The following is a 25,616-nucleotide window of genomic DNA, read 5'->3' on the forward strand; positions in this document are numbered from 1 at the left end:
CATATAAAAAATAATTAAAATATTAAATAATTTAATATATTTGTTAAAGCGGTTTTATATAACACATTTACATATTAACTCCATATAAACTATCATCTTTTTGAAAAACATGTTTTTATTTGAATAACTATTATTTTTTATTGTTATAAGAATGTTTTTAATAAAGGATTTAAGTGAGGAGATATGTCCCAATCTAAATAAATTACCTAAAACATCCAAACAAGTTCATAACTCTTAAGTGTAGAATAAAATAGAGTGATATTATACATTTAAGTTTTTTTGGTAACTAAATTTAATTAAATTGATTTAAGTCTAACAAAAACCAACTTTATTATTAGCGCGTGTGAACACACTATCTTTTTATATTCTGCGCTTCTTTTTTGCATTCTTCTTCTTTTTCTTTATGTTCTTTCTTCTTCTTTTTTATTCTTTTATTATTTTGCTATTGCTGCATTTGTTTTGTTTTCCTCCTCCTTTTCTTGGTGATTTTTGCAGCATTATGTATGTCTTTTTTTTCTTTATTTGATTTTTTTTATTCTTGTTATGATAGTAAAACAAAAGAATTATGAGAAGTTGAAAAAAAAAAGATGATAGTGATAACGAAGAAGAAGGGGAGGATGATTTTGAGTTATGCATAATTTATTAAAAAATAACACTGAAATTTTTTTGCCATGACACAGAAGTTTCTTAATTTTAACACCGAAATATCTTATCTGTGACACTAAGAGGGTGAAATAAAAATGATAAGAATGTGAAAGAAGAAGAGGCGGAGAAAGAGGAGAAGGAAAAGTTTTGAAATATTATTTAGTTGAATGAATGTATGTTTACACTTATGTGAGGTCTAGGATGTATAGGAAAATTTTTTCTACACATGTATGCTATTGCTGTCAGCTTAAGATTTTGACAAATGTCTAAATAAAAGTTAGTTGAAGACAAATATTGCAAAAGGAGCTGACATAAAGAATATTTTGTCTACTACTGGCACGTGATCACTTATGCTAAATTATGTTAATTAGTTTAGTTTAGCGTGAGTAATTAATTTAGAAGATATTGGGCTAGGGGTGTTTGGAATTTTTGATTGTCAGTGTGATTGGTTTTTGCCATAGTGGGAATTGAATTGAAATGGAGGGAGCATATTGAATTGGAATGGAAGCAGCATATATAAGGAGCTATAGCGGCAGATTGGGAAAGGAAAGAAATGAGAGATCTTCCAACCCCGGGTCAGCTCATAGGTTGGGGATTTGGTTTTCTGTGGTCTGGGCTTGTTTGTTGGCCTGGACCCTAACAAAAAAAAAACACGGTAACATTGGTAAAAAAAAATAATGTGACATTATGAGATAAGGGAATGTTACGTGGGTTTGGTTTAGGATTTTGTTGCAGGTTTTGAATGTTGGTGCAAGTGGTTTCACCATCCGCCCAGATCGGAGTGGAATTGGGGGATATCAGCATTGTCGTTGTAGAGGGTTGGGAGAAGGAGACCGGTTTTTTCAGCTGCTGTCCATCTCGTATGCGGCGGAGGAATGGAGGTATGTGTTTCTTGTGAACTCTGTTTGTTCTTTGTGTGCATCGATTTCCATTATGTATCGGCGGAAGGAGAAATATTTTGAAGTTATAAAGTTTTAGAAAAGTTAAAAGATTTAATTTAAAGGATGCATACTGTTAATTTGTGTTGTGTCTTTATTTTTCAGTTTATTTTGAAAATGACGAAAGAGAGGGTTCGTCATTCCCCTCTTCCTCTAGTGTTAAAGCATGTGTTATTTGTGGGTGTATATTGCAAAATTTGTTTTTTTTATACATTCCAAAATAATAGCATGCCATGTCCGAAGATTTACACATAATAACACCATATATATTTGAATGTATCCATATATTATTTGGTTGTGTCATATATTTAACTAATTAAAGCACTTATGTTTCTAATCTGTACATAATGATTAGACTTTGGAAGGATAATTGGTTTTTTATTTGGAACGTATAAAATATGAATGATTAAATTAAATATTCATTAGGAAACTCTTTTATTGTTAATGGATGTGAGGTTTGTATGTGTATCTTGCATAATTGGTTGTCTCATAATATACATATAACATTTAAATAATTAAACCATTTATATTTTTAATCTGGACAAAATAATCAGACTATCAAAGCAGGATTGCTTTTTTATCTGGAGCTTTTAAAATATGAATGATTAAATTAAAATGATGTGCGGCTGAAGGGGTTGGATAATGTTCTGTTGAGTAAGGGGTGGTTTGCTAACAAATGTTGTGGCACGGTTAGTTGAATTTTTCTGTTTGTGAAGTAGCATGCTTGTGTGGTTTCCACTTAAGAATAATGTCAGCATGAGTGTATAGCAGATTGCCAAGACTTTGCAATTGGTTTTTATGTTCTTGCAATTGATTTTAATCAGATGGAATTCACAAAAGAAAATAAGGTTTGCGACACGATGGAAGGAAGGAAGTAAAAGGGATGAGGGGTGTAAGTCTGATGAGGAATTGGATGATGCATGCGGCGGTGACGGCACGAATGTAGTATCGGATGAGTATGTATCCGATTATGCTGATGTGTTCGGGTTGTCAGAACAGGATATAATGAGAAAGGTCTTTCGAAGTGAGGAAAGAGCGTATGATTTTTACAGTAAATTTGGCAGATGTCATGGATTTGGCGTGCGCAAGGGGGATTATGGAAAGGATGAAGAAGGAAATTTGATAAGGAGAAGGTTTTTTTGTAATAGGGCTGGACTGAGAGATGAGAAACACTTGAACAGATTGGATAGAAAAAGGGGATACCGTCCTGAAACAAGGACTAATTGAATGGCAAAGCTGTCGATTTATCTGGATAGGGAAAACTCAGCATGGAAGGTCTGCAAAGTAATCTTGGATCACAATCATGAACTGACACCTCGAGGGATGATGCACATGATTCCGAAATTCCATCGTATATCGGATGCTGCAAAGGCAAACATAGATGGCATGCGTGGGTATGGTGTTTCGACATCAAAGATTTTGGGTTACATGGCTGGGGTTGCTGGATGGTACTCTTTGTTGGGCTTTACAAAAAATGATGCATACAACTACATTGATCACATGAGGTGGGCCAAGGTTGTTAATGGTGACTCAAATGCCGCTATTGTATATCTAGAGGGAAAGGCAGCGGCGGATCCAATGTCAATGGCTAGGTATAATGTTACAAAGGATGGAATGTTGGCGAACATGTTCTGGGCTGACGGACCTTGCAGAGTAGACTATCAGTATTTTAGGGATGTGGTCGCCTTTGACTCAACATACAAGAAGAATAAGTACCAGCGCCCGTTAGTGATATTCTCTGGGTCAAACAATCATAAGCAAACCACGATATTCGGATTTGGATTGGTGCTAGACGAAACAATGTATAGTTATACGTGGATGTTGGAGAATTTGTCAGAGGTGATGTGTAATAAGCACCCTTCTGTTGTGGTAACTGATGGCGATGATGCGATGATTGCGACAGTTAAAAAAGTGTTTCCAGAAGCTACTCAGCGGTTGTGTGCATGGCACTTACAGAAGAATATAATCTCGAATGGAGGCGAGTAGATGTTTCGTGAGATGTTCTATAAATGGCTTTATGCTGACATGAAGGTAGATGACTTCGAGGTTGAATGGGAAGAAGCTTTTGAGGAATTTGGTCTACACGAAAAATGTTGGGCAAACCAGATGTACGAGAAAAGGCACATGTGGTGTAATGCGTACCTTCGTGGCAAGTTTTGTACTGGATATCGCACAACGTCTAGGTGTGAAGGAATAAATTCTCACATAAAGGGATTTTGAACTCAAGACATAGTATTTTGGAATTGGTGCAAAAGGAATGGGAAGGCCCAAGGAAATACCAACCCACATCATAAAGTGACCTCTTATGCTAGTGAATCGTAAATACAAAATTTTTTTTGGCTATATTCCACAAATCTTACCAGGGAAGCCATCCCTGATATGATGAAGCTTCAGAGGGCACGCTTTGATATCCGCACCCATGATAGGACAGCAACATGGCAGACTTGACCCTACAAAAATGCAGTGCTAATTAGGTAGCCGTTGAAAATGACCAACCATTTCTATCACAAGTATTACATTTATCATAAGTTAATGCCTAAAATTAATTATTAAACTGTACATGAATGAAAATTGATTCGGAAGTCGGAACATAAACGTTACTGAAATAAAATCTGTTAAAAAGATTGTATCCTCCACCGTTTAAATATTAAAGGCGGTCCATGCCTACCTAAAAAAGATACACCACTTTAGATTACTCAATGCATATCAGTGATAATCATTCATCCACTTCATCATATAAATCAATGACAAAATCAGGACACCAGTACTATTGGTACCGGTAACCATTTTATCGTTAACAAAGATGTGCATTCACGATGCCGTGGCAAATATTAAAGCTTCGATGACACCTTAATTGCAATAAATCGTTCAATTTTTTAAACCTTTATCTTAATAAGCCATTTAAATTTAATCTTGTACATGATGCATATAAGTACACTATGGTTATGGGACTACATCATTCACATAAGACACACCACATTGTAATTTAAATCGGAAAATTTGTTAAGGCAATGACAATCATAATTACACGGTTTATGAACCATAATCCATACTGGGCATATAAACTGAGATTTCTTCCCACCACTTCTTCTAACTTGTGACTGCCGTAAACTACAAACACCATCCTACATCCTACACACAAAACAAAGCACAAAATTCATATACAACAAAGCACCGAAACACCACATACCTTCCTAAGCAAACCACGCATTAATTACCCTCACCCTTAATCAGCCAACATTTCCTCAATCATTTTGACCTGGTGCCTCAGTTTAGCGTTCTCCTCCTCAAGCATCCGAATTCGCTCAAACATCGACTGTGGCATCTCATCCTTCATCTGTTGTTTCATACGACCGAGCACTCGATAATTATAGTCACAAATGCTCTTTCCACTAGCGTCGACCAATTTCTCCAGCATGGCGAAAGAAACTTCTTGCCTAGCCACCTTTTCCTCTTCAGACTCTGGGCCATATGCCACAAGTTTTAATCCTCTTGCATTGCTTGGAAGGAAAACAATGAATCGAAACATCACACACCCCGCTGATGACTTGCTGTCTTGAGGCACGAAGATTGGAGCTCCAATTGCAAGAGTCGAACAAGCTCGCATGAGCATTAGTTCAAAGTCCTCCATATACAAAAATCCAGGATCCTGGGTCTCCGAGACCACTTCTCCACCTACGAAGAAAAGGTTCCAGTTGAAATTGCACAACGGCCAACAAAAACATTATAACTGTTATGTAAAGAAGAAAAAAAGCACCTGACAATGCGGATGTGCCGCGAGTACCACCACCAATGAAAACACTGCTAGGAGTATGGCCTAAGTATTGCACTTTTTGAAAAGAAGGGCTTGCATATACAAAAGCCTGAGGTAGATGTTGGGAACACCCACCACCTCCAAACGCATCCCCTCCACCTCCATAGAAGCAACCTCCACGGCGCATATATTCTTCCCCGAATCCCTTCCCCCCACCCTTGTTTTCCTTTTTTTTCCCTTTTTTTAATTTTATATTTTTTTACTTAGGAGTAATTTGGTAATAAAAATAAAAAATTTCGTAAAAAGGACGATTTTAAAATTAAGTTAAACTTTCGGGGATCATTTTGTAAAAAAAAAAAAGGTCGGGAACGAAATACATTTTCGACCTCTACGTTAAGGACCAAAATTGTACTTAACCCTTTATAATAATTATATATATTTTTCGTTTAATCTTCTATAATAAAAAATTTATATATTTTTATTAATTATTCTGTTGAGTACACAAGAACATACACTAGTATATTATAATAATAGAGATGCATATTTAAACATTATATGTATCATATGAAATATTAAAATAACATATATAAAATTATTATAAGGTTGTTATATATAAAATACAACAAAAAATAATTAAATAAGAATATTAATACTTTATTTTCAGACAAGTTGCTTAATTGAATTGTTTGGAATATAAAATTATTAGAATATAAGTTTTTAACATTGTAGACATATTTCCAATATTTATATATCTATAGAAACCATTAGATGGTGTAGTGGTTTCAAATTTAAAGTGTAGCGATCGACGTGGAATTGAGTGACAACTAGAAACTGCTATAGGGTGTAGCGGTTTTTAAAGAACATAGATTATAAAGAAACGGCGAGAAGCTATCGCTATTACGCAATTCCACGTAAACTGTTATAGGGTGTACCGATTTACGTTCCAATTTGAAACCACTACATCCTGTAGTAGTTTCTATATATATGTAAATGTTACAAATTCATCTACAGTGTTACAAAATTTTTATTTTCGTAATTTTGAATTTCAACCAATTTAATTAAGTAACTTGCCCTTTAGCTTATCATAAGGATAAATTTAGGGTTAAGTACTGTTTTCGTCTCTAAGGTCTGGGGTGAAAATCAAATTCGTCCCCGACCTTTTTTTGTTATTAAAATCATCCCCAATGTTATAAAATGTTATAAAATCGTCCTTTTGTCCATAAATAAAATTTTTCGGACAATTTTGCCCTTAAACAAAAATAAAAAAAATCCTCCATTGTCACCACTATCCCCTGCATCATCAGTCATCACTACTACCGCCACCAAACTCGTGCTTCTTAGTCAACCCTTCAGAGCCAAGCACCTCACAAGTATCCTCCATTGCGCACAACTTCTACACTCCAAACAAGCCAAGTTCATTCAGCTCCACCCCAGAAAGAACACAACCCTTTTTTTCCCAAAGTGCGCAACAACTAATGAATTCAATTGCAAACACCAACCTAAGATCCTTACAGATTCATGCAATTCCTTAATCAACCTTTTGAGCCAAAATAATTCACAAGGAATCTCCACTACAAGGCATAGTTTTTTTCACTCAATAAGAAGCCCATATTCATTCAGTTCTAACCCAGAAAGAACATATCTCATGCAAAACATGTTAATCCAGAAAGAACATAACTCGTACAAGAACTGAAATGTTATTCCCACTAATTCATCAACAACAACACCACCACATTCAAATTCAAGACAAAAATTTCAAAAATCCAATCTTTTAAACTCAAAAAGAGAGAACGCAGATTTCAGGAACAAATCGAGGTCCACCATGGCGAGTGGTGACCCATGCGCTGCCGCCTTCTTGAACGACTCCGTGCCTTTTCTACATTCTGCTTCACTCGTGGTTTTCGTGCTTGAACTTCTTCTCCATCGGAGCAGCATCATCGCCTCCCTCAGCGGCCACAACACCTACTACCACGATTGGCACACCACCGACGCCACCTTCAGTAAAATTAACAAAAATTTCATATCAAACAACATGAATAGAGATCTGGAAAGAGAGGAAGAGAGGAAGAGCTAGCTACATGAATAGATCTGAAAAGAGATGAGCTCCAGGAAATAGAACAGAGAAACAGAAAAGCAGAATAGGAAGCAGAAAGAGTCGGCACCGAAGGAGAATGTCAGCAACGACGCCCTTTCTCTCCGGCGACGCCTTCTTCTTCCTCTTCTCTTCTTTTTCCTCTTTGTTCTCCACCCTTCCCTCTCTTCTTTTCTTCATGGCTTGCACTCCCTTCTCTCTGCGTTGTTGAAGGAAAAAGAAAGAAAGGGGGGTAAATGATGGATGAAGGGCATTTTTGTCCAAAAATTAGAGAAAGGACGATTTTTTAACGTTTTATGACGTTGATGATGATTTTAATAATAAAAAAAAGTTGGAGACGATTTTGATTTTGGTCTAAGACCTTGGGGATGAAAATAATACTTAACCCATAAATTTATTACTACTATTTTTTTTATTTAAATAATACATACTTTAAGTTACATATAATATAAATGAAGTATTAACGTAATTTTACTTCTAAATTCAAAACCCTAAATAACAAGAAGAGGCACCCAATTCACTATTATACTATAAACCCTAACTCTTGACATCAAAGCACAACTTTTAGTGCTACACTCAACCCCTTAAACCCTAAAACCTTATCACTCGGCACTACACAATAAAGTCTAAATTCGTAAACCTTAAACTGTAAATCTCAAACCCTAAATCTTAAACCGTCGTTACTCAACCCCAAACACTAAACCCTAAACTATCAACTCTAAACATTAACGTATAAACCCAAGAGCACATGCTTATTAATGTTAAATCTTACGTCCAAAATTTTAAACCCACGCCATTTACCTTTTAACACTAACTACTAAAACCAAAACCCTAAATCCTAGACCTTTATTCCTAGATTTAGACTCTAAATCTTAAACTATAATCCTTAACATTACTTTAACCCTAAATATTAAATGATTTACTCTTCTTCATCAACCTTTAATTAAACTTCCAAAACTCAAGCCTAAAATTTAAACACTAAATCATATGCCATAAATAATAAAATATATAGCATAAAGATTAACTGTTAAATCTTAAACTATAAATAATAAATTTTTAACTCTAAATATTCTTAACTCTAAATATTCGGTACATATCATATCCTATTATATACCGTTAATCTTATTTTATTGTCAAATAATTTTAAATTATATACTCTAACCCCTAAATATTAAAGTTTAACCACTTAGACCATATACCCTAAATCATAACATGTATATCCTAACCCTATAAATTATATAAATCCTCAATTCTATACTCTAAATCCTACATTAAACTATAACTCATAAATCTTATACATTTCACTAGTAATAGTAGTAATAGTTGTGGACAATTTACTATAGTTATTATTATTTTTGTTATATTATTCTTACTACTATTATTATTATTATTATCTTCTAACATTATTATGAATTTACTATTACTGTCGATATTATTTTTATTACTTTTAAAAAGTACTGTTAACTTTTTAATTTTATTAATATTTATTGTTATCAAAATAAATAACCATATAGCGTGAAAAAATTATTATTACCAATTACTATTATTATTATTATACATTAACACCATATACTAAAATACTGTAACACTACTCATAAATTATCTTAAAATATGTTTCTTTATTTTTTTTTTTTTGGATTTTAACTTTTCTTTTTTATGTCAGACTTTTTTTTGTATTCTTTCTTGGACTAAGGTCAAGCTCCATTACCTATATGTCTCATAGTCTAAAACAAAAAATGAATACCCAATCAATAATATTCATAAACAAAGCCTTATTTTGGTAAAAAAAAAATGCAGGATGCCCAAATAAACTCAACTGACCCAACCCATAATCTACAAAATTTTATGAAAAACAAAAACAGGCATTTTTAACCAAGGCCCATTCTCATGTCACATTAGCACTAATGAAATCTAATTCAATCAACTTTACAAATTAAGCTAAGGCACATGCATAAGGGAACAATATACTGTAAGTTGTTGAAATTGTTGAGAAATTGTCTTTAATTTTTCTCCCTCTAGACACTTGTCAGTAATATACTTGGACAACACATTAATATATGTGTAAAATTTTTTTTTTCTACACCATAGAATTCAGTTCATCTTACACTTATTGGAATGAATTCTTGCCATAAACAAAACTAATACTAAAATTTTATAATTTTAACATTGAAATTTTGTTACAAAATATAGAAATTTCTTCTTTAATACTGCATTTTTTTGCTTCTTATTCTTCTTTCTTTTAGGAGTATTACTTCTTATATTAGACTTAAGTGAACATATTTGTACTGTATTACAATTTTATTTAGTTAAATGAATGTAGGTTTACACTTATTAGATTGAATTTTTGCCATAAACAAAAATTATACCAAAATTTCTTAATTTTAACACCGAAATTTTGCTACAAAAACATAGATTAATCTCGTCTTTAATGTTACATTTTGTTTATTCTTATTCTTCTTTCTTTTTTTCTTCTGTTGTTCTTACTTATTCTTTTAGGACTATTGCTTCTCATTAAACTTGAATGCACATTTATTGGATTGAAATCTTACACGTGCAACGAAAAAAATAAAAGAAAAAAAAGAACATTGTAATTTGTAACGACAATGATGATGATGATGATGATGATGATGATGATGATGATGATGATGATGATGATGATGATGATGATGATGATGATGATGATGATGATGATGATGATGATGATGATGATGATGATGGAGGTAAAAAAAGAAGGAAAAAAATTCAAATAAAAAAAAAGAAGGAAGAGGAGGAGGTGACAACAGTATAAGTAACGACAACAACGATAACGAAAGAAAAAGATAAAAAAATGCTTAAATATGAAAAAAGTTAAACAATTTGGTTGAATTTAGTTTGATAAATCATTTAATTGTAAAATATTTTTAAATAAAATATATTATGAATTATGATTAATAAAAATATTTTTATTTTTAAAAATTTATAAATGTTTCTAAATTTTTAAATATATTATGAGCATGGACTACTAAATCCTTCCCAAAAGAAAAATGGCCCATTGTGCTGAAATTTGTGAAAGTGGCCATGCGCTCTCTCTTTAGTGTGTTTGTAGGGTTGTCTACTAATACAAGGCGTCAAGGCTGATACTCTCTCTTTAGGGTGTATGTCATTCGGTCTAGTTCGAAGATTTAATTTGGACTCGAACATTTTAAAAATTAATTTGGTGTAATTTTATTGAATTTAAAGTCGATAAAAAAATTTAAAAATAGATTCTCTCATTATTTAGGATCGAATTTGGATCAAGATGAATGCAGTTTTATCCAATTCTATATGCATTCAAAAGAGATAAAAAAAAATATATATGCTTTAAATTAATTTTAATATTATGTTATATTAATTATAAGTTTATTATTTTATTTTTAATCACATTTGTTGAATTAAAAAATATATCAAAGAAATATAAAATTAAAATTTATGGATAAATTCAAGTTCAAATTGGATATTAACTTCTCGATAATAAATATGTTTTTTTCTTCTTTATAAATAAGTGCATTATAATTTTTTGACATAAAATTTACAAAGACCCAGATTTCACTGGTCTAGATCCAATTTTAGTATGACCTGAAAATAATGTAATTTTACCGGGTTTAGAATCGTGTAAAGATCTAAAAAATAGACACGGTTATTATTTAAGGTCAGATCCGGATTAAAACGAACCCATCTTTACCATACCTATGTACACCCTTAGTTAATACATGGTTAGGTGTGAGTGATATTCGCCCTAAAAAAAAATCATAATTTAATAATTAAAATAAAATTTTAAAAAATAGTATTATATTATATAAATACAAATATTAAAATATTTTTTGATGGAGTCTTAATAAAAAGTAGATCTTCTTATTTTTTTAATTATTTAATAAAATGTAATCTTTTATAATTAAATATTTTTTTCATATTTTTTGTCGTATTTAAATAATGTAAAATAAAAGATTATACTTTATCAAATAATTGAAAAAAAAATTGAGATGATCTATTTTTGTCTTAACTCTTAACTTTTGCCATAAAACATATTTTAGATTAATATTAGTGCTACACATACAAGTCATTTTTGTTTACAAGTCTTACAAGTTGGGCCTAACACGCGCATTACTGAACTATCTTCGCGTGTTTCATCTTCATTTCCTTTTTTACGAAAAAGAAGAAGAAGAGACATAGAGAAAGAAGAAGAAGAAGAAGAAGAAGAAGAAGAAGAAGAAGAGGAAGCACGGAGAAAGAAGAAGAAGAAAAAGAGGCACAAAAAAAAACGTAAAAACGGCGTGAATATAAATGACTTGTATGGAAAAGCGTTCTCTCTTTGCCTTCGATCTCCTTCTGTTTTTTTTCGATTTTCATGATTTTTGAAATCAAGTTTTGAAATTGTTTTGAAGATGATGAAACTTCAGAAATACACTCGAACAATTACAAAAATACACCCAGACGATTACAGAAATACATCTAAAGGATTACAGAAATACACCCAAACAGTTACAGAAATAAACCAAACAATTACAGAAATACACCCAAATGATTTAAGAAATACACCCAAAGGATTTAAGAAATACACCCAATATAGGGAGAGACAGTATATTTCTTCTTGAAATCTTTTAATGTTTTGCTGGTTAAGGATTAGGCACGTGACAGAGACAATCTAGAAAAAAAATCTAGAAAAACAGTAAAACAGTACCTTGAATAATGTTTCTTCGTTTTTCTGGTGATTTTGATGAAGGAGAAAGAGAAAGCGAAAAGAGGAGAAGAAATTTCAATAAAAAAAAGGGAGGAAGAGGTGGTGTTGATGACGATGATAATAAGAGAGAAAAATTACGAAAAAGAAGAAAAAGAGACACGGAGAAAGAAGAGGAAGAGGAAGAGGAAGATGAAGAGGAAGAGGAAGCACGAAAAAAGAAGAAGAAAAAGAGGAAAAAAAAACGTGAAACAGCGTGAATATAAATGACTTGTATGACTTGTATTGAAAATCACTTGTATGTAGAGAATTACTCTTATTTTTATACTATTAAAATTATTTAAATATTAATAAAAATAATAAATTTTATTAATTATATAATATTATTAGTGACACAACAACTCGTAAGACAATTTTGTGAAGCCGATTTTATTTGTAAATTATTTTGAATTTTATTTATTTTGAGAATAAAATTTTCATATATGGGAAAAAAAATTTTCTGCCACCACTAAACTGTTAACTACTTAACTCCGTGAGAATGGCAGTTATTTTATTCTACTTATTCGTTTACTCGTATCAACAAGGTTTAAAGACGGAAAATATGTGCTTTGCTGCCTTTGCAACTTGCAAGGCTTTTCTTGAGAAAATGACAAATAGATTTCTTACTATTTGTCTTGTGGACATTTTCGTCCTTGATTATTGAAAAATATTTTTAAGTCTTTGATCTTCACAAAATTTAGACAGATCAGTCCCTCCGTCCAAATGCCTCTGTCAATCCGTCCAAATATCTTCGTCAGGAACTGATCTATCCAAGTTTTGTGAAGGTCAGGGACTTAAAAGTATTTTTCAATGGTCAAGGACGAAAATGTCTGCGGAACAAAAGGTCAGGGACCTATTTGTCATTTTCTCCTTTTCTTTATTTAAATAAAAAAACCATTATTTACAATTTTATTTAACTATATATTTATATAAAATTAAATTATCTAAATATGTTCAAAATTTTTACACATATTAGTTTACACATCAGCAAAATATAAATAAATCGGTTCCATAGTATTTCCTACCGTTTATTAACATTATTGCTCATTATTAATTTTAAAATATAAGTCTTAGCAAGAAAATGAATGTAAAAAAAAAATTAAATATTAATAAAGATAAGCATCCAAATTTTAAATGCTAATTCATATTTAGAAGGAAAAGAATGTGTTTTTAGAAACTTATAAATTTAAAACAAAAAGTTAATAATTTTCTAAAATTCATTAAGAAATAGTATTTAAAAAATTAATAATCATGTTCCGTATATATAAAACATCGGTCATTAAAATAATAAATTAGTCATTTATATAAAATATATATTAATATATAAAATACATATTAGAAGGAATAAAATAATATATATTTGTACACAAATAAATAATAGTTAATTTAGCTACTTTTTTTTATTTTTTTAGACACATTTTTTAAAATCACAGTGAAGATTTTAATTTAAGAAAAATATTTAACTATCTTGTATTTTAAGAGGATAATAATAAAAATTTTCTAAATTTTTTATGCAAATAATATATTGAAAATATAAAAATATTTATTTTTTAATAAATTTTAATAAATAATTTTTTATAATATTCTTAAAATATACTCTTAAATCACATGTTAACAAGACTTGACATACAAACTCAAAAGTATTCAGAACCAAAATTTTAACATGTATTTATGACGGTTTTTTAATTTGATTATGGAAGTAAAAGTGGTGTTAAACTCGAACATGGGGAATATAGGTGCTTTACGGCCATGTGGTGTAAGTGGAACAACTCGGAGGGTCCGAGTTGCTTTATATATTCCATTTCATAAAAAAATTGATAACAACAAACAACTCGGAGGGTCCGTTTTCTAGTTTCAGAAATTCATATTTGCTCAACCACAAATCGGACCATGCGATTTCTTAAGCAAAATTTTAAAATCAAACAACTCGCATGGTCCGATTTAAGTCTGAATTTTTTCAATTTTTTTAACACAAATCGAACCCTCCGATTTGTGTACTCTGAATTTTTTCCACTTTTTTAAACACAAATCGGAGGGTCCGATTTGTGTACTCCCACAATTTTAAAAAATACCAAAAATTACCATATTAAAATATATCACTTATTTTACTCCCATATCAAAATTTTTTAGCCTATTTATGAATCATTATTAAATATTCTGAAAATAAAATAAAATAAAATAATTTATTCTTTTCAATCAATTTATATTATATATACTAAAATAATTTTATTATAAATAGTTATTAATAACTTATTATAATTTACACCAACAGCACTTAATAATTTTTCTAAATTTTGACATAAGGGTGTCTTTTCTTCAAATTTAAAAAAAAAAACGTGCTTGACTCATTGACTGGTTGCAAACTTGCAATTATACAAAGGTTAACACGTGGAGTTAATTCCTGAAAGTCATTGGCAGTCAAATCATCCATCAACTTCACGTGAAATCGACTTCACATTAGTTTTTACCTGAAGTTTTACCTGTTAAATAGGTTGTATACCAAATACCCAATAAGGCAATAGATATGATTTGACACCTGTACCCCTACAACTTTTTGTATCCTCCAACGTTGACAAATTTTCTACGGCATCATAGTCTTCAAAATTTTCATTTTAACTCGTAGCACCGCAACTTGTCTTGTGTGAACTGAACTCTTCCTTGATCTGAAGTTCCAAACTGAAACAACAAAAACATAAAAATGATTACTCACACTCTCTTCTCTGCTAATAATCCTCTTCCTACTTCACCATTCTTCCACTCTAAAGGTATTTTCTATATCACCAAACTTACTTATCCTTAATTTTTCATCTCCAAAAAAGTAGATTCATCCGAGGACTGCAGGAAGAATAAACCATTTCTAGAAAAACTGATGCATAGGAATATCAAAAGTCATGTTCTTAATTACATTGTTTCAAAAGTCAAACATATTGCACCTCATAATATATATATGTATGTTCATTTTAAGCCAAACATGAGATTTGTTGGAACCTTTTTTTTGTCTTTTTTTTCTTTTCAGCCTTCGGATTATCATACTTATGATTAATTTGTATGAAGTCAAACTGTATTAAAATCAATGTTTAGATTAATTTTGGACCGTTGAGTCTTAGGTCTTCAGATTTGTGATTTTTTTTTAATTTTTTTTAAAATTTGTGCATCTAATTAATTGTTTTGCTTACCTGTTACCTACTTTTTCAGTTGAAAAGCAATGGCTTCTTCAGAGCTTTGCTTTGAAAGCAAAGCCAATTCAGTTGAGAGTTTCAAATGGCTGCAGAGTAAGATCATGTTTGGGTTCTGATAAATCAATCGAAATCCCTCACCAATGGTAGAGTTAGAATTATATTTAGATAAAATCAAGTTTATTCTTGAGTTATAAACATCAAATCAATACGAAATATACCTAATATTATATAATATCCTAAATATATTCGAACAGGTACAATCTAATTGCGGATCTTCCGGTTAAGCCTCCTCCCCCGTTGCATCCCAAGACTTATGAACCAATCAAACCGGAAGACTTGTCACCTCTTTTTCCAGATGAACTAATCAAACAGGAAGTTACCGGTGACAGATTCATCGATATACCGGATGAAGTCCGCGATATCTACAGCCTTTGGCGCCCTACGCCTCTTATCAGGTTGATCTAAACAACATATTGTGAGATATATTTTCAAAATATGTGAAAAGCTATGTTTGAAAAGTTATATCTGTTCATAGAGTTGTGACTTATTCAAAAGTTATGCCTCGTACAACATATGTGTCTTCCTTTCTGTTCAGGTCAATTTGTGATGGGAATAGAAGGTTCTAGAATCTTTAGTGCTATATATTAGAGTCAGTTACTTAGCTGTCATAGTTAGTTACACGGTTAGTTGTTTGCTTAGCTGTCATAGTTCGTTACACAGTTAAATAGTTAGTTAGTTATTGGTGCTCTTCTTACTGTAATCATGGGAATCTTACATGTATTGGCTTGTGGATTTTAGAGCTAAGAGGCTGGAGAAGCTTCTAGAAACACCTGCTAGGATTTACTACAAGTATGAAGGCGTAAGCCCGGCCGGATCGCACAAACCGAACTCTGCTGTTCCACAAGCCTGGTATAATGTGCAAGAAGGTGTCAAGAATGTTGTGACAGAAACTGGTGCTGGACAATGGGGAAGTGCATTAGCCTTCGCTTGCAGTCTATTTGGCCTTGGCTGTGAGGTATGGGGCTTATGCAGATTTGAATTCCAATTTCCTTCAAGAATTTAGCCGATTAATCTTATGAGTTCTCTTCAATTTTAGATTTTCTTGAATATTTACTAACCACTTTTCTCGTTTCAACTATTTGTCTAATTTTTTAGCTAAACCAGAAAGTAATGGTGCATTCTGTACATAATTGTTATCAATGTTACTTTCTTGTTTATCTTCTCTCCTAATATTTTGAGTATCATTAGAACCTTAGATTTTTTAAAGGCGAAAACTCACGTGCAGTTGTTTTCATGTAAAGTTAATAGTTGAGAGTCGTTATAGATAATTTGACTTAATTGACTAAATTGTCATATATAACTTGGTTAGGTGTGGCAAGTGCGCGCATCTTACGATCAAAAACCATACCGGAGACTGATGATGCAAACATGGGGAGCAAAGGTACACCCATCTCCATCAATGATCACTGAGGCAGGTCAAAGCATGCTTCAAAAGGATCCATCAAGCCCAGGGAGTTTAGGCATAGCCATATCAGAAGCCGTGGAAGTTGCAGCGAAAAATGCTGATACAAAGTATTGTTTAGGGAGTGTTCTGAATCATGTTCTGCTCCACCAGAGTGTTATAGGAGAAGAGTGCCTTAAACAAATGGAAGCCATTGGAGAAACCCCTGACATCATCATAGGGTGTACCGGCGGCGGATCCAACTTCGCAGGACTTAGTTTTCCATTCATTCGCGAGAAGCTTAACAAGAAGATCAACCCTGTCATTAGAGCAGTTGAGCCTGCAGCATGTCCTTCATTGACAAAAGGAGTGTATACTTATGATTATGGTGATACGGTGGGGATGACTCCGTTGATGAAAATGCACACACTTGGACACAACTTTGTTCCTGATCCAATTCATGCTGGTATGAAAAGTTAACTAATTCAAATGCAAGAAAAAGAAAAACAAAAGAAAGTGTTGATCGCCTTAACAGTTATGTATTGTGTTACTTGTTGTAGGGGGCTTGCGCTACCATGGGATGGCACCATTGATCTCACATGTTTATGAGTTGGGATTAATGGAAGCAATTTCAATTCCACAAATTGAGTGCTTTCAAGGTAATTTTAATTCTACCAAACATTTTCGTTTTAATTCCAACCATTGTGACAAAGGTTTGGATAAGATCACATAGGATGTTCTTTTGTTATAGGTGCTATACAATTTGCAAGGAGTGAAGGGTTGATACCAGCACCTGAACCAACTCATGCCATAGCTGCAACCATTAGGGAAGCCCTTCATTGCAAAGTGACCGGTGAAGCAAAGGTTATTCTGACAGCAATGTGTGGACATGGGCATTTCGATCTTCCAGCTTATGAGAAGTACTTGCAGGGTAACATGGTTGATCTCTCATTCTCAGAGGAAAAGATGAAGGCTTCATTGGCCAATGTTCCTCATATCACAGCTTAAGAGGCAGTACCAACAGCGATTAACTATTTGGAAGCTTTGATAGTTGAGAGAAGATACAAGTACACACAGATAAATAATTCATGTTTGTTGAGTCTGCAGCGGAATTTTGACTTCTAATAGCTACAAAATAATATGAAATTGAATACTAGTCACAATAATGCACTCGCTATATAATTACTAAAGAGAAAAGGAAATAAAATAAAATAATAATAATAATATGAAAAAGAAGATGTGAATGTAGTTGTTATTGTTGATGATGATTGAATTGAAATTCTACAAACGTTTATATAGTGGTTATATGCTATAATTTCAACGGATAGAAATAAAACTTTTTTATAATAACTCTTAGCCTTCCTTTTCTTTCTCTCTCCCTCACAATTCTCCACCTCGTTCACAATTTGAAATCTACGCAAATTTTGGACGATCAAAGAATGGTATTCGTATTCGGTTGTATCATTTGACAATGACTGCCTAACATGGAACAATATTAAGCAATTTCAAACAGTGTTGGAATTTGCTTCCTGACACCACTTTAGTCAATATGTCAGCGGGATTTTCATCCGTGTGTACTTTTACAAGAGAAATGTCACATTTCTCCATAACATCATGCACGAAGTGATATCTAACATCAATATGCTTGGTATGAGCATGATGAACCTGATTTTTAGCCAAATGAATTGCACTTTGACTATCACAATTCAGATCCACACAATCTTGCTTCAACCCCAAAATCATCTAGAAGACCTCTTAGCCACAATGCTTCTTTCACCCTTTCTGCTACTGCCATGTACTCAGCTTCTGTAGTAGATAGTGCCACTGTAACTTGTAACATCGATCGCCAACTAACTGGAGCACCTTGTATTTTATATACATAACCAGTCGTAGAACGTCTTCTATCTAGATCACCAGCATAATTAGAATCAACAAAGCCGCTGATTTGACATGATTTTCCACTAAAGCATAAACCTGTGTCAATGGTGCCCTTCAAGTATCTTAATATCCACTTGACTGCTTCCCAGTGTGCCTTATCCGGGTTTGCCATGAACCTGCTAACAACACTTACTGCCTGTGAAATATCTGGGCGTGTACATACCATAGCATACATTAGGCTACCGACTGCACTAGCATAAGGTACATTTTTCATGTAAGCCTTATCCTCTGCTATTGTGAGAGATTGTTTACCAGAGAGCCTAAAATGTGGAGCCAACGACGTTACTACCGATTTAGCATTTTTCATTTCAAATCTTTCAATGACGCGCTCAATGTATCCTCTTTGGCTCAAGAACAATTTTTGGCTTGATCTCTCCCTTTTAATTTCCATGCCTAATATTTTTCATGCAGCACCCAAGTCTTTTGTTTCAAATTCTTTACCAAGTTGAACCTTTAACATATCTATCTCTACCTTGCTCTTAGAGGCAATAAGCATGTCATCCACATACAATAGAAGATAGATATAATTACCTCCAAGAAGCTTACGAATGTATACACAACAATCATAATTACTTCTGGAAAAACCTTGTTTTAACATAAAGGAGTCAAATCGCTTATACCATTGCCGAGGAGATTGTTTCAATCCATATAGCGATTTCCTTAAGCGACATACCTGACTTTCTTTACCCTCAACCTTGAAACCCTCAGGTTGATACATGTAGATTTCTTCCTCTAAGTTACCGTGCAAGAATGCAGTCTTCACGTCTAGTTATTCCAACTCAAGATCACCATGAGCGACAAGACTTAAAAGCACTCGTATGGAAGTGTGTTTCACCACTGGAGAAAATATCTCATTGTAATCAACACCTTCTTTCTGTGCAAATCCCTTTGCTACTAACCTAACTTTGAATCTTGTACTATCTGACTTAGTAGGATCTTCTTTTCTTTTATACACCCACTTACAACCAATTGCAGTCTTTTCCACGGGCAATGAGACCACATCCCATGTCTTGTTCTAATGAAGAGATTGCATCTCTTCCTCCATAGCGACCAACTAACTCTCTCTATCTTTGTCTTTGATAGCATGTTTGAAGGTGACCGGCTCATCATCCTCTACTGAGAGTGCATAATCTACCAAGTTTAGCTGCCCATAATATCTCAAAGGCTTGTCTGACCCAAACTTCTGAACAGATTTATAATTCCTCTTTGGCCTAGTAGATGCCAAAGAATCCTGCTGCTGCTGTTGTAATACATGTGCATTTTCTCGTTGAATTTTCTCATGATCAAGTTCATCCTCTGCATCATCTCGAGTAGCATTAGGATGCTCCACCTGAACATTATTAGAGTCTATTTGTTGGTATTTAGACTCTATCTCCACCACTTGAGTATTTGAAGTTTTTCCAACATCAACATCATCTGGCACCACATCTTTAGACAAAGCTACCATAGATCATTCATCAAAAGTAACATCCCTGATAATTACAAACTTAGAATCATTTACACTCCAAAGGGGATAGCCTTGAACCCCTCTTGGATACCCCCAAAAAGATTACCTTCTTAGCTCTATCATCAAGCTTATTATCTTTGACATGATAATAGGCTGTGCATCCAAAGACTCTGAGTTTCTCGTAATCTGCATGTTCCCTTGACCATACCTTATAAGGTGTGTCTCCATCTAGAGAAGAATGTGGGGATCGATTCACTATGTAGCAAGCTGTAGCAACCGATTTCTGCCCACCATTCTCTGCCTAACCCGGAATTAGAGCGCATACACCTTGCCTTCTCAAGTAGCGTACGATTCAGTCATTCGGCGACTCCATTCTGTTGTGGTGTTTCTCTAACTGTCCAGTGTCTTGTAATGCCTTCTCGGTCACAGAACTCCTTGAAAGTCTCATCCGTATACTCTGTGCCATTATCAGATCATAGAGTTTTCAGCTTCCTACCTCTTCGGTTTTCAATCATTGCTCTCCATCGCTTAAAAGTATCGAATACCTCATTCTTATGTTTGAGGAAGTAAATCCAAACATACCTGAAATAATCATCAACAAAAGTAACAAAATACCTGGAACCACCCTTGGAAGTAACTTTAGTCGGGCCCCAAACATCAGTATGCACGTAGTCTAACAACCCTCTGCTTTTATGCTTGCTTGTAGAAAACTTCACCCTATGTGCCTTTCCATACACACAATGCTTACAAAATTCCATTTGTGGTTTCTTCATATTCTTCAGCAAACCTTATCCACAAAACAATGATAGACCTTTCTCTGACATATGTCCAAGCCGCATGTGCCATATTCTCGTGCAATCTGTTTGATCTCTACTTCCACCGATTCCAACTGCTAACTCACCTATAACCGTTGTCCCCAAAAGAGAATAAAGATTACCGTGACGAACTCCTTTCATCACTACCAAAGAACCACGAACAACTTTCAGTACCCCATTTTTTCGTAACTATTTTGCAACCATTTTTCTCCAACAAACCTATGGAGATCAGATTTTTTTGCAAGTCTGGAATATGTCTCACATCCTTTAAGGTTCTTACGACACCATCATGCATCTTGATTCTTACAGTACCCAACCCCACAGTTTTACAAGCATGATCATTGCCCATTAAAACTGTGCCACTATTTATGCTTTCATAGGTAGTAAACCACTTTCTATTTGGACACATATGGTGAGAGGCTCCTGAATCAAGAATCCACTTATCGAAGATTTCATAAGATTGTTCTGTCATAGAGTAACAATCTTCCTCATCATTTGAGACGTAGCTTGCTTCTTGCTTTTCTTTTGGGTTGTCGTTGTTCTGTTTCTTGAAAGTTATCTTCTTATTTGTACAATTTGCTTTGAAATGTCCAGCCTCACCATATCTAAAGCATGTTCTCTCCGCGTGAGGTCTAGATTTTGGCCTAGACTTTCCACGCTTATTACCTTTTCCTCTTTCATTAGTCCTTCCTCTAGCCGCGAACAATTCTTGTGCTTGATCATTATACTCTCTTCTATTTGAAGATGACATTACACTTGTAGCAACCTTACGTAGATCATCCGCTAAAAGTGATGCCCTCGTCTCATCCATGGTCAGAGTGTTACCCACCAGCATCAATGTCTGCACCAGATTTTCATAGGACTTCGGTAATGAAAGTAACAATATGAGTGCTTGGTCTTCATCATCAACCTTCACATCTATATCCTTTAAGTTTGATATGATCCTGTTAAACTTATTGATATATTCTCGGATTGAGGTGCCTTCCTCCATCTTGCATGTATACAATTTGGATTTTAAGTAGATCCTGTTAGTTAGAGTCTTCGTCATGAAGTTACTCTCTAACTTTAACCAAACGCCTGCTGCAGTTACTTCTTCATTTACCAAAAAAGCAACATCCCTCTCAAGGCATAAGATTATTGCAGCCCGCGCCTCAAGAACTAATTCTTTCCAATCCTCGTCTTTCATTTTCTCCGACTTTTTCTCTTTTCCTGCCAGTGCCTTGTGTAATTTTTGTGATATAAGCAGATTTTTCATCTGCATCCTCCAATAGGAAAAATTATTTTTCCCATTGAACTTCTCGATTTCATATTTGCCTACTTTGACATTACTACTAGTAGAAGCCATTATATTCAAAATTGAATTTTACCACTCAAATAATGAATAATATAACGTTGGCTCTTGATACCAATTGTTGAGTCTGCAGCAGAATTTTGACTTCTAATAGCTACAAAGTAATATGAAATTGAATACTACTCACAATAATGCACTCGCTATATAATTACTAAAGAGAAAAGGAAATAAAATAAAATAATAATAATAATAATATGAAAAAGAAGATGTGAATGTAGTTGTTATTGTTGATAATGATTGAATTGAAATTCTACAAACGTTTATATAGTGGTTATATGCTATAATTTCAACGGATAGAAATAAAACTTTCCTATAATAACTCTTAGCCTTCCTTTTCTTTCTCTCTCCCTCACAATGTTTTATCTGTATAGAAGATATATATATTTTTTATCTGTGTATTTATGTTTTGTCCTAAATATTAAATGCAATTTGTAGACATTAAGAAATAAAGATTTATTTTCTTACTTATTGCCAATTGATTTATTTATGATGATCTCCAATTAATAATTTTTTAAAATGTTGTGCGCATTAAAAAAAAAAAACTACTAAAACAGTCGTTATATAATTACTAGCGGTTTAACAGGCACTACCGTGCCTGTTCAGCCGCTTTTTTTATGGGATTTAAAGTTAATTATTTTAATAAATTTTTAAATTTTAAATTCGAATAACATAAAAATAATAATATAGAATAATCAATGATAATATAAAAATGTTCAAATTAAAATAATCATATATTACCTATCTATAAACAATAACAATATGAAAATGATTTAATTATAATGAACACATACATCACTTATCTACAAATCTACAAATAACATAATTCATAAAATAATTATTACAATATTATTTTATCTTCTTCTATCTAACTCAAAGTCATCTATAACAATATATAATGCCAAAACAGAGTTTTTGGTGTCCAACTTTATGTTCCAATATTGCCCTTAATGATAGAAGTTCTCCGTACATGCATGCGTCGGTTACTTTAAATAAAAAACTTCCACCGTTAACAACACATATTCTTCTATAATAATTATCTCTTTCTTCCCTTATTCTCTCTCACTTTACGTTGCTATTACTAGAAAAACTTCTTTCATTTTCCATTCATCTTTTCATGCATCTTTCTTACTTCATCTAATATAATTTGTTTTTTGTCATTAAATAAAAGTGTGAAACTATATTTATATGTTTGTTTTGATTAATTACCGTTGACAGGATACCAATGGAAGTGGTCGACCGACTTGGCAAGACTATGCGTGGCGACGAAGACAAAACATGAGCGAAAAACAGAGGCAGCAATACTTCACCAGAAGGCGGCGTGCCAGTTAAGTTATACATCCATTAATAAATTTATGCCGTTAGTATATCATTTAATATGAATTATCTTTTACAATATATTTTCATGCTAATAACAAATTTTTTAAATATTCAGATACTAATAACAATAGTGAAGTTGGTCCAAGTAATAGACTGAATGATCCAAATATAGGTAAGAATCCTGTATATTTATTTAATTAATAATAATTTATTTTTTCTTAAGTTTTGATTCGATAAACCTTCCATAATTGTCCTAAATAATATTGTTATAGATATTATTATAATATCTTAATGTACTTTAAATTAAATATCTATAATAATATATAGAGGGAATATGAGAGTTTAGTGTCCAATTTTCACTTTTCTATCTTAATCTTATTGATAAATCGTGTTTAATATAATTTTCGTCTTAAAATTTGGTCAAAAATATAATTATTAGTTAATTTTTCTTTATTCTTTGTACAGTTACTTTTTTATTCTACACATAACTTCTACCCACGTTGTCTTTTTCTTTGTTCTATGGAGTACATATAGTACTCTCTCTCGATCTTTATTTCACTTAATTAAAAAAAATAATGATAAATATGTGTATGGACTATGGAGAATGGTAAAAAATAATAAAAATAAAAATTAATTTTTTTAAAAAAATAATGAAACAAAAAATAATTTAACATATTGAATATAAAATAAAAAAGTAATTAAAATTATGTGAGAAAAAGAGTTCTATAAATTTAAATTTTATATCTGCTTCAAATTAAAAAAGATTGAAAAAATAAATAAATTTATAAATATTTATAAATCTTTATCTTAATTGTTACATATAAAAATATAAAAATAACATAATAATTTTAGTATCATACTTAAATTAATTTAAATTTTATTATTCTATACATTAAAAAATAAATAACTTATAAAATTTTTATTTTTATTTTTATTTATTAATAATTTATTATTTATTAAAATTTTTATTTTTTATCTCAAATTTATAATTTAAAAGCATAAAAATTAATTTTCTAAAAATATTAAAAAAAAACAATATAAAAATTACAATTTTGTTTTGAAATTAAATGAAATTTTAAAAAAATCTTAAAAATGTTATTAGTTAGAGACATAGAAGTTGACATATTAGATTTAGAGAAAGATTAAGAATGATTACAAATAAGTGTTAAAAATAGGGGAGGTATTCAATATTACAATATTTTTATATTAAATTGTATATCTATAACAATATATAATGCTAATACATGGGAGTTTGGTGTCCAATTTTCTATTTCTTATTTTAACCCTACTAAAAAAATTCAAAAATATTTTACTGTTACTTATTTCACTAACAAATTTCACTAACAGTTACAAAAATTTACGCATAACTTCTATTCAATTTTTTACTCTCACAATCTCTCTTTTTTTATTTTTTTATTTTTTTCTAATTCTCCTTTATCTTATGAACTCTTCTCTGTACGGAATAATTATTTAAATAAGTTTTTGTGACATCTTAAACTAGGTAAAGACGCTGTCAAAAAGTTTATTTTCATGGCCATATATGAAATGAGAAAAAGAATAATTAGAAGCCAACAAGTGTTTAACCAGGAGTGATAAATAATTTTTTGTATAGATCTTATTATATTGAAGTATTCATTTAAATTATATTTTGTTTAGTTTTATGTTAGTTTTTGTTTGTATAGTGTTATTTTGAGTATGTTTGTACTTTAATGGTCTGACTAGCAGTTTATCTTCATTCTAATTATTCTATTAGAATTTTTTTGTAATCATAAAGAATATATCTTTTTTATTTTTTTTTTATAATTTCATCCATTCTACTACTTTTTTTTTTACTTCTCAATACACTTTGTTATATTTCTCTTGCTGTCGTTATTTTTTTACCTTCAATACCATCTATTTCAATTTTCATCACATCAATCGTTACAAATTTCATTTAGTTTTATTGTAGTTACTACATTCACGTATAA

At 32.0% G+C, this 25,616-nt stretch overlaps 3 protein-coding genes across 3 annotated transcripts; 2 read left to right on the forward strand and 1 right to left on the reverse strand.

Moving 5' to 3' along the window:
- Positions 1–196: 196 nt before the first annotated feature.
- On the forward strand, positions 197–4,110 carry LOC140182545 (protein FAR1-RELATED SEQUENCE 5-like). Its single transcript, XM_072229522.1, has 2 exons — positions 197–1,526; positions 2,408–4,110. The coding sequence occupies exon 2, from the start codon at positions 2,811–2,813 to the stop codon at positions 3,567–3,569; it is 759 nt and encodes a 252-aa protein (XP_072085623.1). The 5' UTR covers positions 197–1,526; positions 2,408–2,810; the 3' UTR covers positions 3,570–4,110.
- Positions 4,111–4,542: 432 nt separating this feature from the next.
- LOC140182806 (uncharacterized) lies at positions 4,543–5,530 on the reverse strand. The gene is made up of 2 exons (XM_072230241.1): positions 5,341–5,530; positions 4,543–5,258 (listed from the first exon to the last, which is right to left on the reverse strand). The coding sequence occupies exons 1-2, from the start codon at positions 5,522–5,524 to the stop codon at positions 4,810–4,812; spliced, it is 633 nt and encodes a 210-aa protein (XP_072086342.1). The 5' UTR covers positions 5,525–5,530; the 3' UTR covers positions 4,543–4,809.
- Positions 5,531–14,704: 9,174 nt separating this feature from the next.
- On the forward strand, positions 14,705–18,131 carry LOC112783928 (uncharacterized). The gene is made up of 7 exons (XM_025827008.3): positions 14,705–14,926; positions 15,357–15,483; positions 15,595–15,795; positions 16,139–16,355; positions 16,710–17,247; positions 17,342–17,440; positions 17,533–18,131. The coding sequence occupies exons 1-7, from the start codon at positions 14,860–14,862 to the stop codon at positions 17,787–17,789; spliced, it is 1,506 nt and encodes a 501-aa protein (XP_025682793.1). The 5' UTR covers positions 14,705–14,859; the 3' UTR covers positions 17,790–18,131.
- The last annotated feature ends 7,485 nt before the right edge of the window (positions 18,132–25,616 follow it).

The sequence above is a fragment of the Arachis hypogaea genome, chromosome 20 (genome assembly GCF_003086295.3).
Source record: "Arachis hypogaea cultivar Tifrunner chromosome 20, arahy.Tifrunner.gnm2.J5K5, whole genome shotgun sequence".
NCBI classification, from domain to species: domain Eukaryota; kingdom Viridiplantae; phylum Streptophyta; class Magnoliopsida; order Fabales; family Fabaceae; genus Arachis; species Arachis hypogaea.

Bases quoted from the DNA above. Each gene is read 5' to 3' on its own strand.
- LOC140182545 (XM_072229522.1), top strand. From the start codon at position 2,811: ATGGCAAAGCTGTCGATTTATCTGGATAGGGAAAACTCAGCATGGAAG.
- LOC140182806 (XM_072230241.1), bottom strand. From the start codon at position 5,524: ATGCGCCGTGGAGGTTGCTTCTATGGAGGTGGAGGGGATGCGTTTGGA. The intron at 5,259-5,340 runs GTGCTTTTTTTC...TTTTCTTCGTAG, and splicing joins CGGCACATCCGCATTGTCAG to GTGGAGAAGTGGTCTCGGAG.
- LOC112783928 (XM_025827008.3), top strand. From the start codon at position 14,860: ATGATTACTCACACTCTCTTCTCTGCTAATAATCCTCTTCCTACTTCA. The intron at 14,927-15,356 runs GTATTTTCTATA...CTACTTTTTCAG, and splicing joins ACCATTCTTCCACTCTAAAG to TTGAAAAGCAATGGCTTCTT. The intron at 16,356-16,709 runs GTATGGGGCTTA...TAACTTGGTTAG, and splicing joins TATTTGGCCTTGGCTGTGAG to GTGTGGCAAGTGCGCGCATC.